The 14,641-nt window shown below is 36.6% G+C and overlaps 1 protein-coding gene across 1 annotated transcript in view; it reads right to left on the minus strand.

Moving 5' to 3' along the window:
* The window catches only part of Hltf (helicase like transcription factor), a 66,509-nt gene that overhangs the window by 8,483 nt on the left and 43,385 nt on the right, over positions 1-14,641 (minus strand). The window contains exons 18-22 of the mRNA XM_048452607.3: positions 10,588-10,712; positions 9,622-9,800; positions 8,060-8,185; positions 7,565-7,677; positions 6,961-7,141 (exon numbers count right to left, since the gene is read on the minus strand). Of these exons, the coding sequence (XP_048308564.3) occupies positions 6,961-7,141; positions 7,565-7,677; positions 8,060-8,185; positions 9,622-9,800; positions 10,588-10,712 (724 nt within the window). The remainder of the gene's footprint in view (positions 1-6,960; positions 7,142-7,564; positions 7,678-8,059; positions 8,186-9,621; positions 9,801-10,587; positions 10,713-14,641) is intronic.

Here is a 14,641-nt window from a genome sequence, read left to right on the forward strand (position 1 = left end):
ACTCTACTACTCAAAAAAAATGACCAGAGTCAACAACCACTGGTCATTAATATCACTTAATATCAGTGGACTCAATTCACCTATAAAGAGGCACAGACTTAGAGATTGGATACGAAAACAGGATGCAACATTCTGCTGTTTACAAGAAACACACCTCAACCACAAAGACAGACACCTACTCATAGTAAAGGGTTGGGAAAAGGTTTTCCAAGCAAATGAACCTAAGAAACAAGCGGGTATGGCCATTCTAATATCTAACAAAATCGACTTCAAACTAAAATCAATGAGAAAAGATGGAGACAGACATTTTATACTCATAATAGGAACAATTCATCAGGAGGAAGTCTCAATCCTGAATATCTATGCCCCTAATATAAAGGCACCCACATATGTAAAAGAAACTCTTCTAGAACTCAAGGCAGTCAACAAAAAACACACACTAATAGTAGGAGACTTCAACACTCCTCTCTCACCAATGGACAGGTCAATCAGACAGAAACCTAAGAGAGAAATAAGAGAATTATTGGAGGTATTAAATCAAATGGACTTAACAGATATCTATAGAACACTCCACCCAAATAGGAAAGAATATACCTTTTTCTCTGCAGCTCATGGAACCTTCTCAAAAATTGACCACATACTGGGTAACAAAGCAAACTTCCACAGATACAAAAAAATATTAGTAACCACCTGTGTCTTGTCAGATCACCATGGATTAAAATTAGAATTCAACAACAATGCTTCCCCCAGGAAGCCAACAAACTCATGGAAGTTGAACAGTGAACTACTAAATCACCCCTGGGTCAAGGAAGAAATAAAGAAAGAAATTAAAGTCTTCCTTGAATTTGATGAAAACAAAGACACAAAATACTCAAACCTATGGGACACTATGAAAGCAGTGCTAAAAGGAAAGTTCATAGCACTAAGTGCCCAATTAAAGAAAGCGGAGAAAGCACACATTGGAGACTTAACAGCACACTTGAAAGATCTAGAAAAAAAAGAAGCTGATTCCCCCAGGAGGTCTAGAAGACTGGAAATAATCAAACTGAGGGCTGAAATCAACAAAATAGAAACACAGGAAACAATCCAAAGAATCAATGAATCAAAAAGCTGGTTCTTGGAGAAAATCAACAAGATTGACAAACCCCTATCCAAATTAATCAAACAGCAGAGAGAGAACATGCAAATTAATAAGATCAGAAATGAAAAGGGGGACATAACCACAGACACAGAGGAAATTCAGAGAATCATTAGATCTTACTATGAAAGTTTATATGCCACAAATTTGGAAAATGTAAAAGAAATGGATATTTTTTTAGATAAGTACCATATACCAAAGTTAAACCAAGAACAGGTGAACAATCAAAATAGACCTAATAGATCTAAATAGATCTAACTAAATCTAAATAGATCTAATATTAGAACAATCTAATAGTCACGAAGAATTAGAAGCTGTTATCAAAAATCTCCCTACCAAAAAAAAGCCCAGGACCAGATGGTTTCAATGCAGAATTCTACCAGAACTTCCAGGAAGAGCTAATACCTATACTCCTTAATGTATTCTACAATACAGAAACAGAAGAGTCATTGCCAAACTCCTTCTATGAAGCTACAGTTACCCTAATACCAAAACCACACAAAGACATAAGCAAGAAAGAGAATTACAGGCCAATCTCACTCATGAAGATCGATGTGAAAATTCTCAATAAAATACTGGCAAACCGAATCCAAGAACACATTAGAAAAATTATCCATTATGATCAAGTAGGCTTCATCCCAGTGATGCAGGGCTGGTTCAACATACGCAAATCTATCAATGTAATCCATCATATAAATAAACTGAAAGAAAAAACCATATGATCATTTCATTGGATGCTGAAAAAGCATTTGAGAAAATTCAACACCCATTTATGATAAAGGTGTTGGAGAGACTGGGGATACAAAGATCATACCTAAATATAATAAAAGCAATATACAGCAAGCCGACAGCTAACATCAAATTGAATGGAGAGAAACTCAAAGCCTTTCCACTAAAATCAGGAACAAGACAAGGCTATCCACTCTCTCCATACCTCTTCAATATAGTGCTTGAAGTTCTAGCAATAGCAATAAGACAACATAAGGAGATCAAGGGGATTCGAATTGGAAAGGATGAAGTTAAACTTTCGTTATTTGCTGATGATATGATAGTATACATAAGTGACCCCAAAAACTCTACCAAAGAACTCCTACAGCAGATAAACACCTTTAGAAACGTGGCAGGATACAAGATCAACTCCAAAAAATCAGTGGCCCTCCTATACACAAAGGATAAAGAAATGGAGAGGGAAATCAGAGAAACATCACCTTTCACGATAGCCACAAATAGCATAAAATATCTTGGGGTAACTCTAACCAAGGAAGTGAAAGACCAATTTGACAAGAACTTTAAGTCTTTGAAGAAAGAAATTGAGGAGGATACCAGAAAATGGAAAGACCTCCCCTGCTCTTGGATTGGGAGAATCAACACAGTAAAAATGGCAATTCTATCAAAAGCAATCTATAGATTCAATGCAATCCCCATCAAAATCCCATCAAACTTCTTCACAGACCTTGAGAGAACAATAATCAAGTTTATATGGAAAAACAAAAAACCCAGGATAGCCAAAACAATCTTATACAATAAAGGAACTTCTGGAGGCATTACCATCCCTGACTTCAAACTCTATTACAGAGCTACAGTATTGAAAACAGCTTGGTATTGGCATAAGAACAGAGAAGTCGACCTATGGAATCGAATAGAAGACCCGGATACTAACCCACAAACCTATGGACACCTAATTTTCGACAAGGGAACTAAAGGTATACAATGGAAGAAGGAAAACATCTTTAACAAACGGTGCTGCCATAACTGGATGTCAACCTGTAGAAGAATGAAAGTAGATCCATATCTATAACCATGCACAAAAATCAAGTCCAAATGGATTAAAGACATCAAGATTTATCTGTCCACTTTGAACCTGATAGAAGAGAAAGTGGGAAGTAGTCTACAAGATATAGGCACAGGAGGCCACTTCCTAAGTAGGACCCCAGTAGCACAGACAATAAGAGAAACAATGAATAAATAGGACCTCCTGAAACTGAGAAGCTTCTGTAAAGCAAAGGACACTGTCAGTAAGACAAAAGGGCTACCTTCTGACTGGGAGAATATCTTCACCAACCCCTCATCAGACAAAGGTCTGATCTCTAAAATATACAAAGAACTCAAGGAACTAGACACTAAAACTCTAATTAACCCAATTAAAATATGGGGTACTGAACTGAACAGAGAATTCACAACAGATGAACTTCGAATGGCCAGAAGACACTTAAGGTCATGCTCAACCTCCTGAGCGATCAGGGAAATGCAAATCAAAACAACTTTGAGATATCATTTTACACCTGTCAGAATAGCCAAACTCAAAAACACCAATGATAGCCTATGATGGAGAGGATGTGGGGTGAGGGGAACACTCATCCATTGTTGGTGGGAATGCAAACTTGTGCAGCCACTGTGGAAATCAGTGTGGCGGTTTCTCAGGAAACTGGGAGTCAACCTCCCTCAGGACCCAGCAATTCCACTCTTGGGAATATACCCAAGAGATGCCCTATCATACTACAAAAGTATTTGTTCAACTATGTTCATAGCTGCACTATTTGTAATAGCCAGAACATGGAAACAACCTAGGTGCCCCTCAATAGAAGAATGGTTAAAGAAGGTGTGGAACATATATACATTAGAGTTTTACTCAGCGGTTAAAAACAATGACATCTTGAATTTTGCATGCAGATGGATGGAAATAGAAAACGCTTTACTGAGTGAGGTAAGCCAGACCCAAAAAGAGGAATATGGTATGTACTCACTCATAAGTGGTTTCTAGCCATAGTTAAAGGTCTTTGAGTCTAGAATTTGTGATCCTAGAGAAGCTAAATAAGAAGGTGAACCTGAAGAAAATCATATAGTTATCCTCCTGGATAGTGGAAGTAGGCAAGATTGCCAGGCAAACTCGGGTGCATGGGGGGTGGAGGTGGTAGTAAGGGAAGATGGTCAGGGAAAGGGGAGAGGGGGAGGATTGGGGATGGCTTGGGGGAATGGGAGGGGGGGAGGAAGGAAGGATGGCTGTGAGAGCAGGGAGGTTTATATCTCAGCTAAGGGAGTCATTTTAGGGTTTGCAAGAGACTTGATTCTGGAGGGGTTCCCAGTAAAAATTAAATAAAAAAATTAAAAATAATAAAAAATTTAAAAAAATAATAATAAAAAAAGAAAAAGAAAACGCTTTACTGAGTCAGGTAAGCCAGACCCAAAAAGAGGAATATGGTATGTATTCACTCATAAGTGGATTCTAACCATAATTAAAGGTCTTTGAGCCTATTATTCGTGATCCTAGAGAAGCTGGATAGGAGGGTGAACCTGAAGAAAATTCAGGTAGTTTTCCTCCTGGAGATTGGAAATAGACAAGAGTCCCAGGTAACCTCGGGTGCTTGGGGGGGTGGGAGGGTTGCTGGAAGGGGAGGTGGTTGGAGAGAAGGGAGCAGGGGAGGAATGAGGAATGCTTGGGGGACTCGGAGGGGGGAGGGAGGAAGGATAGATATGGGATCAGGGAAGAATATATCTCAACTAAGGGAGTCAGTTTAGGGTTTACTAGAGACTTGATTATAAATGGGATCCCAGGTCCAAGGAGAGATCCCAAGATTGTTCTCTGGACAGAGGAGAGGGTGACTGAACTGGCCTTGGCCCATAACCATACTGATGAATATTTTGCTTATCACCATAGATCCTTCATCTGGCGATGGATGGAGATGGAGATGGAGACCCACATTTGAACACTGGACTTAACTCCCTAGGTCCAAACGAGAAGCAGAAGGAAAGAGAACGTGAGCAAAGAAGGCAAGACCAGAGGAACCTTTATCTGACGATGGATGGCGATACAGACAGAGACCCACATTGGAGCACTGGACTGAGTCCCTAAAGGTCCAAATGAGGAGCAGAAGAAGGAAGAACATGAAAAAGGAAATCAGGACCGCGAGGGGTGCGATCACCCACTGATACAAGGGGACTGATCTAATGAGAGTTCACCAAGGCCAGTTGTCTGGGACTGAGAGAGCACGTAATCCAGCCAGATTCTCTGAATGAGGTCGGATTCTGTGAATGTGGCTGGCCAGGAGTCTTTCTGAAAAGCCATTGACAATGGCACTGGGTCTTGTTTCCTCTGCATATACTGGATTTTTGGGATCCAGTCTGTTTGGATGCTCACCTTCCTGGACCTGGATGGAGGGGGGAGGAGCATGAACTACCCACAGGGCAGTAGACCCTGAGGGCTATTGGGGATGGAGTGGGAGGAGGGGAGGGAGTGGGGGGAGTGGGAGGGTGTTGGGAGGAGGTAACTCATGATGTCCATTTAAATATTACTTCAACATTTACAGAATACTTTATGAATAGGTAAAAAATTTTCAATTTTCAAGTTTTTGTTGTTGAATCTTATTTTTCTGTGGGTTAGCTTTTGCTTTTAAGTTAGAAATGACATTGAAAAGTGTGGCAAGTTCAGTGAAAATCAATATACTACAAAAGTGGTAAAACATTGTGACATTTTTTCAAACCATAACTTCAGTGACCAACTTAAGAAAAACAATTTTATACTCTGTTCTAAAAATGACTTTTTTGTTTTGTTTTTGTTTTGTTTTTGTTTTTTTGTTTGTTTTTTGAGACAGGGTTTCTCTGTAGCTTTGGAGCCTGTCCTGGAACTCTCTCTGTACACTAGGCTGGTCTCGAACTCACAGAGATCCACCTGCCTCTGCCTCCCGAGTGCTGGGATTAAAGGATTATACCTGAATTAGTTAGTATATCGTAGCATACAAGATTTCTAAAACAATAACCATAATTTTTAACTTTGGATTTGACCACAGCACTAAGGAAATATACACCACTGGTACCCATGATTTGCACCCATGGAAGTGGGTACAACATGACTCTGGGAAGGTTATCCTCAAAAAGAAAACAGTTTAAAAAAAAAAAAAGTCACGACGCATGCAGCAAGTAAGGAAGCCTTACCAGAATAACTAATATTCTTATCTGAGTAAAATGGCTACATGCTACCTACCATTTTATAAATCTGCTGTTTCAAGAAACAAGCCAAAATCATAAATCATCAATGTATCAATGCATAGAAATAGTACAGGACTGCCTGGCCCACATAGCACACTGAGCAAATTAGAAATTAAAACCAGTCTATGGTGCTTATATCTAAAGAGTCCACTCTGAAAAATATACTCCTACATGTATTCAACCTCAGATTGTCTTTGTGAAAAACATGCAGAGTAAATCGTGGCTCTCTTATGTCTACAGCCTGAATTATACAACCACTATCAGGTAGTAAAACTTACCCAGAACATGTTGATGGCCAGCTGAACCTGAATCAGCTAGAATACATGTATAAAATATACATTTTAAGTCTCCTCCAGGAACTCCTAGGTCTCAGAAAAGAGAGGTTTAAAACTGCATTTGCCCTAATGTTTAGGCAAGTTAGAGGCAGCAAATACAATAGGAGCCACTATGTCTGATTCATAGTCAGATTCCCAGTATCTCTATCATACAACCTTAAGTGAGAACTTATTAATTTGCTGCTTACTGAATCTTAAAAGCACTTTAACAGGCAAGTTTTATGTATTCAGAACCGTAGAAATGCACAGATTAGTATTTAAGAACACAGAATCTAACTTACAGAGTACTGTATGATACTGTACATTGTTTAATTCTGTTTACTTTTCTGTGCGCTGGTTTCCTCTACTGCAAATAAGGATAATGTTACCTTTCACAATTAATTGTAACTGCAAAGGCATCTACCAAACAGGTTTTGTTTCTTTTTCTTTCTTTATTTCTTTTGGTTTTTGTTTGGGGATGGGAGTTGGGGGATAACATTTTGCAAAGTCTATATAAGTACTTACTGGATCCATTAAGAACACCCGAGAAGCTGCACTAAGATTCAAGCCAACTCCACCTGCTTTTAAGGACAGCAGCATTATAGTGGGAGATCCTGCTTCTGTATTTTGAAAACACTGAATTGATTCAATTCTTTTCTTTTGAGTCATGGAACCATCTAAACGAGTAAACATGAATCCTGAGGCTCTAATGGGGAAAAAAGAACAGATAGGTAATACTATACTATAAAAAGCACTAAATAGTTAACACATTTTAGTTAAACCAAATTCTTCCTTAGTTAAATTAATGTAGTAAAAGACTAGTCAAACCCAAGCCTTGCATAAGCTAAGCAAGCAACCTTCCCAGGGACTACACATTTATTCCTTCATTCATTTCTCAATAAAGCAATACTATGCATCTAGCCATCTGTCAAATACTAAGTCAATTACTTTCTGATTAATTCAGGACTTAATGGATTATATTCAGGAGAAGTTCTGTGGTCACATTAAATATCATTTAAAAGATGAAATGACTAAACCTGATAAAACATTAAAACCTTGATTTTTGGTATCAAATAATACACATGAGCAAAATCCTCCTATGTGAAGTAAAAAACACTGTTAAACTTACTTAAGTGGCGTTTCTATTAAAGACAGGAATGTGGTAAACTGAGAAACAACCAAACTTTTTATGTTGGGGTTGTTTGTCCGTAATTCAATCAAAGCATGCATTAGAGCATTGATCTGGAAAAAAAAATATTATATTCACTAGATTCCATCTCAATTGGTAAGATAAGTCCAAATATTGTAGTTTTAAAAAATTTATTAGCAAACACTAATTTTAATCAGGTTCATATAAGGCAGCATTCACTGAATAAATTCCAACATTGAAAGAGTTTTTATATACTTTAAAAAACAAAAGAATAGAGACTGAAAAATACCATAATAATCCAAATCCCTTTCTTTTCTAACTTAAGTTTAACACTAAATATAAACACAAGTCAGTAGCAACAACAAAATAATATGCAATGAGAGCCTTAAAGCAGAATTAGGATAACTATTTTAATTATAGGTTATTCCCTCATTAAATATGAAATGAGAGAATATCTGCACATGAGTACTTTACCTTTGAACTGGACGTCCATTCCATATTGGACTTTTTCTCACTGTCACATGCTGATTCTTCTGGAGGACATTCTATTAAATTATCTCCATGTATATTATTTCTGCATAAAGGGCATTTAGCATGTGGCTATATACAAAAGAACAAAGAGTGAACCACACTTTTATAAGTATAGAGATATAAATTTTCTAATTTTTCTGTAATATATAGAAAGTTCTACATCCCTTATGATTAATTTTATTCAGGCTTTTTGTCACATACATCTACTTTTGTCACATACATCTACTTGGGATCAACTTGTTCCTGAACTGCAAACACACAAACATGTCGTCACGTTGTAAGAGACATATATAAAGGATAGAGCAAAAGAGTGCAATCCTGACTAATGGCAGAAGCTCAGAGCATTGAGTACCATTTGCTGCTAAATAAAATGTGATGAATAATTTCTTGAACTTAACTATAATACAATAAACACGCATGCAGTTCTCCAAAAGAAAAAGTCTTTAATGCAGTGGTTCTCAATGTGTGGGTCATGTTTGGCATACCAGATATTTACATTACAATTCATAACACTACCAAAATTACAGTTATAAAGTAGCAGCAAAATAATGTTATGGTTGGGGTCAACATAACATGTGGAACTGTATTAAAGGGTTGCAGCATTACAAAGGTTAAGAACCACTGCAAGAGTTTATAAAACTAGTTTACAAAGTTTATAATAGCTTGAGAAGTCCATAGTACTAAAATACTACAAGTACACTCAAAGCAAGATCTAATAAAGTGAGATTATATCTTAACTAGATACTCAATAACACTGTAAATCAAAAAGATACAAAAATTTATGCATTAAAAATCTATTTAAAGAACTGCCTTTTAGGAGTAGAAGATAAAAAGCTAGGGGGAGAAGTAAGTACGGGTAGTAGTTTATATAGCTATGTTTACTTCTTAATCCAGTTTAAAACTGTAATTTGTGCATTTTTCCACATGCATGTACACATCACTTTGAAATATTTTTATTTGCATTAGCTGAAAGATTACTTAAGGTGTTATTCAGTTTCCAACATTGTCCTCAGAATAATCTAGCCCTAGTTATCCTATTGTGTTCAACAGGGCAAAGAGCTGTATGTGTCAATCAGATCCCTGAAACAGATCCCTAAGCCAGACTAGGATGATCACCAGATTTTGAAATTAGTTTAAGAAAAAATATAACAAATAGTTTACTTTAAACATATTAGACTAAATTAAAATAAACATGTTACTTTTAACTTTTTAAAAAATATGGCTACTATAAAACTTAAATTCATGTCTCATTTTATTAACGTATTTAATTGAACACAGGATCTGAAATTTACTGACTAAAAGGTAGTACTTCCAAAAAGTAATGCCTTTTAATTTATGGTAAATACATCACCTATTACAGCATAAATAATTAACTGTGAAAGGTACAATATTAAATTCAAATTAGAACACATTATCATTCCCTGAATTAGGTTGGGTTTTCATTACACCAAAGAAAGTTGTATCACTCTAGCAAACACTGACTCCATACTGAACAAAAAACTAACCTGCTCATTATGAATGACCTGGCAAATACAAGGTTTACAAAATACATGTGCACAATGTGTTATCACAGGAAATGTTAATGAATCCAGGCAAATTGCACATTCTTCATCTGAACCAGAGCTCAGAATTAACTTCATCTTCCTTATTAACATCTTTCTCAGTTCTTCAGGCGTATCATTTCCTAGAAGACAAAAAAAGAGGTTCAAAAATTCATGTAGAACATTGTAATATAACTAGAATAGTTCCTCTTCTTTTCTTTTCTATTTTCTTTCTTTTACTTTTTTTTTTTAAGACAGGGTTTTTCTGTAGCTTTGGGGTCTATCCTGGAACTAGCTCTTGTAGACTAGGCTGGCCTCGAACTCACAGAGATCTGCCTGCCTCTGCCTCCCGGGTACTGGGATTAAAGGTGTGTGCCATCACTGCCTGGCCTAGTTTCTCTTATATAAAGAACTTTGCTTAATTGTCTTTAATCATTATTCTAGCATTTGCAAAACACATGTCATATATTTGGAAGTCTAAGAAAAATTCAGAAGATGCAATCTCACATCACACAAGCATAAAATAGTATCTGATACACTAGCAACATATGAGAAAGAACCAGTTTGAATAACCTGGAAATCTTACAAAGACATCACACTTCCTTTTCATTCATAAAAAAATTTTTGGAGTCAGAAAGAAGACTCAGCAGGTAAAGACATCTGCCACCATGCTTGACAACATGAACTCAATCCCAGGACCCACAGGGTATAGAAAGAACTGATTCTTGCAAGTTGTCCTCTGACTTCCACATATGCATCCATGCACCCATGCATATTCATATACAAACACATAAAGATGTAATTTTTAAAAATCTTAATTAAAGCAAGGCATAGCAAAGTAACAGACCAAATTCAAGTCATATAAAAATCTGTCCTTCTGAGTGAAATATTTAGCAAATACAATGATATGAACCAATCACATTTCCTTACCAGAGGGACCACTCGAAGACATGCCATTTGTAAGAAGATGAGTATGACAACAAATCTGCCTCAATCTAAGCAGAAGACCCAAGACATCTGCATAGTGTGCAAGGACAGTACCTTCAGTAAAATACCTAGAGATAAAATGTCAAATATTGTCAATATCTCTAAATGAGAACAGAATCAAAAGCCACCCATCTTTAATGAAACCAAGAAAAAAGAAAATCAGCCATGGAAATGTCAATAAGCATCGACTACATTCCTCAGCGGTTTCTTCAAAGTAAGAGGTATATACACAATGGGAAGAAATTAGTACGTCTCATGTGAAAACAGAAATAGGATGTATGCATGGTGACTGAACTTTCTAGTCCAATTTACACATACACACAAACACACACACATACACACACGCAGAGGAAGGGAAGCTATAGCACAATCCTCAATTTTATAAGCAATTATAATGTTTCTGATCTCTGTTGTATAAACATCAATAAAACCTAGAAGGATTCACACTGAATCTTATGAATTGTTTCATGGCCTAGGACATAGCCAGGACCTTTATGTAAATCTGGGCAAACAGCTATTCCAGAAAGAACAAGATAATCAAATATTGAATACCAGCATAGCACAAAGAAGGCAGTAAAAGAAAACTCAACAGAAAAAATTACAACCACAGAAAAAATAAAAATTAGGACTGTGAGTAACACCATGATTTAAGATCATCAATGGAACAAGTAGCAGCAAACAATATGAGTTCATGGCAAAGATAAAGAGATTTTACAAGATGTAGTATGTCAACACCAGAGATCCAAGACAAACCTGATTATAACAAGGAAAAGGAAGCCACCAGAGACAGGAAGAGTCACACTATGTCTTAGTTAGGGTTTTTATTGCTGTGAAGAGACTCTATGAATATTTAATTGGGGCTGACTTACAGTTCAGAGGTTTAGTCCATTGTTGTGGCAGAAAGCATGGTGGCATGCAGGCAGACATAGTGCTGGAGAGGTAGCTCAGAGTTCTATATTTGGATCAGCAGACAGAAGAAAGAGAGTGCCACACTGGGTTGGTGTAGGAGGTTCTTCTGTTTATGTGTTGCTTTCATTGGTTGAATAAAAAAAATGCCTTAGCCTTTTGATAGGGCAGAACTTAGATAGGTGGAATAGACCAACTGAATGCTGGAAAGAAGGGCGGTGTGGCAGATGCCATAGATCCTGCCTGGGACAGACTCTGGTTAGAATCCATGGTCAGGTGACAATACACAGATTAATGAAAATGGGTTAAATTAAGATGTAAAAATTAGCCAATAAAAAGTTATATCTAATGGGCCAAACAGTGTTTTAATGAATACAATTTCTGTGTGATTATTTCAGGTGTAAGCTAGCCGGGCGGGACAGAATAAAGGGACCCCTCTCTCCATTCAGCACTGGGCCTGGCTTGAGCATCTGAGACCTCAATGCCTACCTCCACAGTGACACACTTCCTGCAGCAATGCCACACCTACTCCATCAAGGTCACACCTCCTACTAGTATCACTCCCTTAAATGTCCCTATGGGGGCATTTTTAATTCAAATCATGACACATTTAACCTACTGACAAAGACATATGAAAGGAAAGGACTGAAAAAACAAAAATTAGTTATGAAGAATCATAAATAAATCAATACCAATAAAGGGTAGATGAAAGACATTTAAAAGATACAAAAAAAACCCAAAAAAAAAAAATAGAACAAAAAAGTTTCTAAAGGTGTGTGAATGGCAGAGTACATACACAGAATCCAAAGATTTAAATGGTGCTATTGCTCAATTGGAGCTTCCTTCCAGGTCATTCCTGAAAACCTCACCTTCTCAGAAAATCCCCAACAAATTAAAAACAACCACCCAAAAGCCCAGTTCTGTATTCTTGGTGACTGTTGCAGGGACTCCTCCCGTGAAGTTGCCAATCATTAATATCCCTTAATATCAATGGACTCAAGTCACCAATAAAAAGACACAGGCTAAGAGAATGGATATAAAAACAGGATCCATCCTTTTGCTGCATATAAGAAACATACCTCAACCTCAAAGACAGACTTACCTTAGAGTAAAGGGTTGGAAAAGAAAATTATCCAGTAAAATGGACTTAAGAAACAAGATGATGTAGCTATCCTAATATCTATCAAAATAGACTTGAAACTAAAATCAATCAAAAGAGATAGAAAAGGAACGTCATACATATCACAGGAAAAATTCATTAAGAGGACATCTCAATATTGAACATCTATCTCCCAAATACAGGAGCACCCACATTTGTAAAAGAAACATTACTAAACCTTAAACCTCACATCAAACCCCACACACTAATATTAGAAGAATTCCACACCCCACTCTCACCACTGGACAGGACTGCCAGAAAGGAACTTAACAAAGAAATAAGAGAACACACGGCATGACTCAAATGGACTTAACTGTAGAACATTTTATCCACACACAAAATAATATAACTTCTTCTCAGCACCTCATGGAACCTTCTCTAAAATTGACCACATACTCAATTAACAAAGCAAACGTAAATAGATACAAAAAAAATGGAATAACACCCTGTATCTCATTGGATCACCATGGTTTAAAGTTAGAAGTCAACAAAAACACTGATTTAAGAAAGTCCACAAACACATGGAAATTAAACAGTGCTTAATTGAACCACCCTTTGGTCAAGAAAGAAATAAAGGAATTAAAGACTTCCTAGAATTCAATGAAAATGAAGGCAAATGTACCCAAACCTATGGGACACTATGAAAGGAGTGCAGAGGAAAGTTCATAGCACTAAGTGCCTACATAAAGAAATTGGGTAAATCTCACACTAACAACATAATAGCACACCTGAAAGCTCTAGAACAAAAAGATGCAGACTCACCCAGGAGGAGTAGAGAATAGGAACTAATCAAATTGTGGGGTGAAATCAATAAAATAGAAACAAAGAAAACATTACAAAGAAACTATTTAAAAGGGGCTAGATCTTTAAGTTTAATCAACAAGATACACAAACCCTTATCCAAACTAATCAAAAGGCAGAGAGAGAACATCCAAATTAACAAAATCAGAAATGAAAAGGGGGACATAACAACACTGAGGAAATTCAGTGAATCACTAGGCCATACTTCAAAAATGTGTACTAAACAAAATAGAAAAATCTAAAAGAAATGTATGATTTTCTGGATAGTTACCACGTATCAAAATTAAATAAAGAACAGATGAGAAATTTAATCAAATGTCTTCCAACCAGAAAAAGTCCAGGGCCCTATGGTTTCAGTGCAGAATTCTACTAGAACTTCAAGGAAGGGCTAATGCATATATTACTTAAATTGTTCCACACAACAGAAACAGAAGGAACATTGCCAAACTCTTTTATGAGGTAATAGTTACTTTGAAACCCAAACCACACAAAGACTCAACTAAAAAAAAGAATTACAGACTATTTCCCTCATAACCATTGATGTAAAAATACTCAACAAAATGCTGGCAAACTGATTCCAAGAACACATCAAAAAAAAAAAATCAGCTACCATGATCAAGTTGGCTTCATCCCAGAAATGCAGGTAAAGTTCAACATATAAAAATCAATGTAATCCACCATATAAACAAAATGAAAGAAATTATGATCATTTTATGAGATGCAGAAAAAGCATTAGACAAAATTCAATGCCCCTTCATGATAAAGGTCTTGCAGAGACCAGGGATATAGGAATGTATCTAAACATTAGGAAAACAATATGCAACAAGCCGACAGCCAACATCAAAATAAATGGAGAGAAACTCAAGCAATTCTACTAAACGCAGGAACAAGACAAGGCTGTTCACTCTCTCCATATCTTCTCAATACAGTACTCAAAGGTCTAGCTGAGCAATAAGACAACAAAAGGAGATCAAGGGGATACAAAATGGAAAGGAAGAAGTTGAAGTGAAGTTCTTTCACTATTTGCAGATGATATGATAGTATATATAAGCGATCCCAAAATTTGCATGAGGGAAATTCTACTGCTGATAAACACTTTCAGTAATGTAGCAGGATACAAGACCCACTCAA

Source organism: Myodes glareolus, chromosome 20, assembly GCF_982192425.1.
Source record: "Myodes glareolus chromosome 20, mMyoGla1.1, whole genome shotgun sequence".
Taxonomy (NCBI): Eukaryota; Metazoa; Chordata; class Mammalia; order Rodentia; family Cricetidae; genus Myodes; species Myodes glareolus.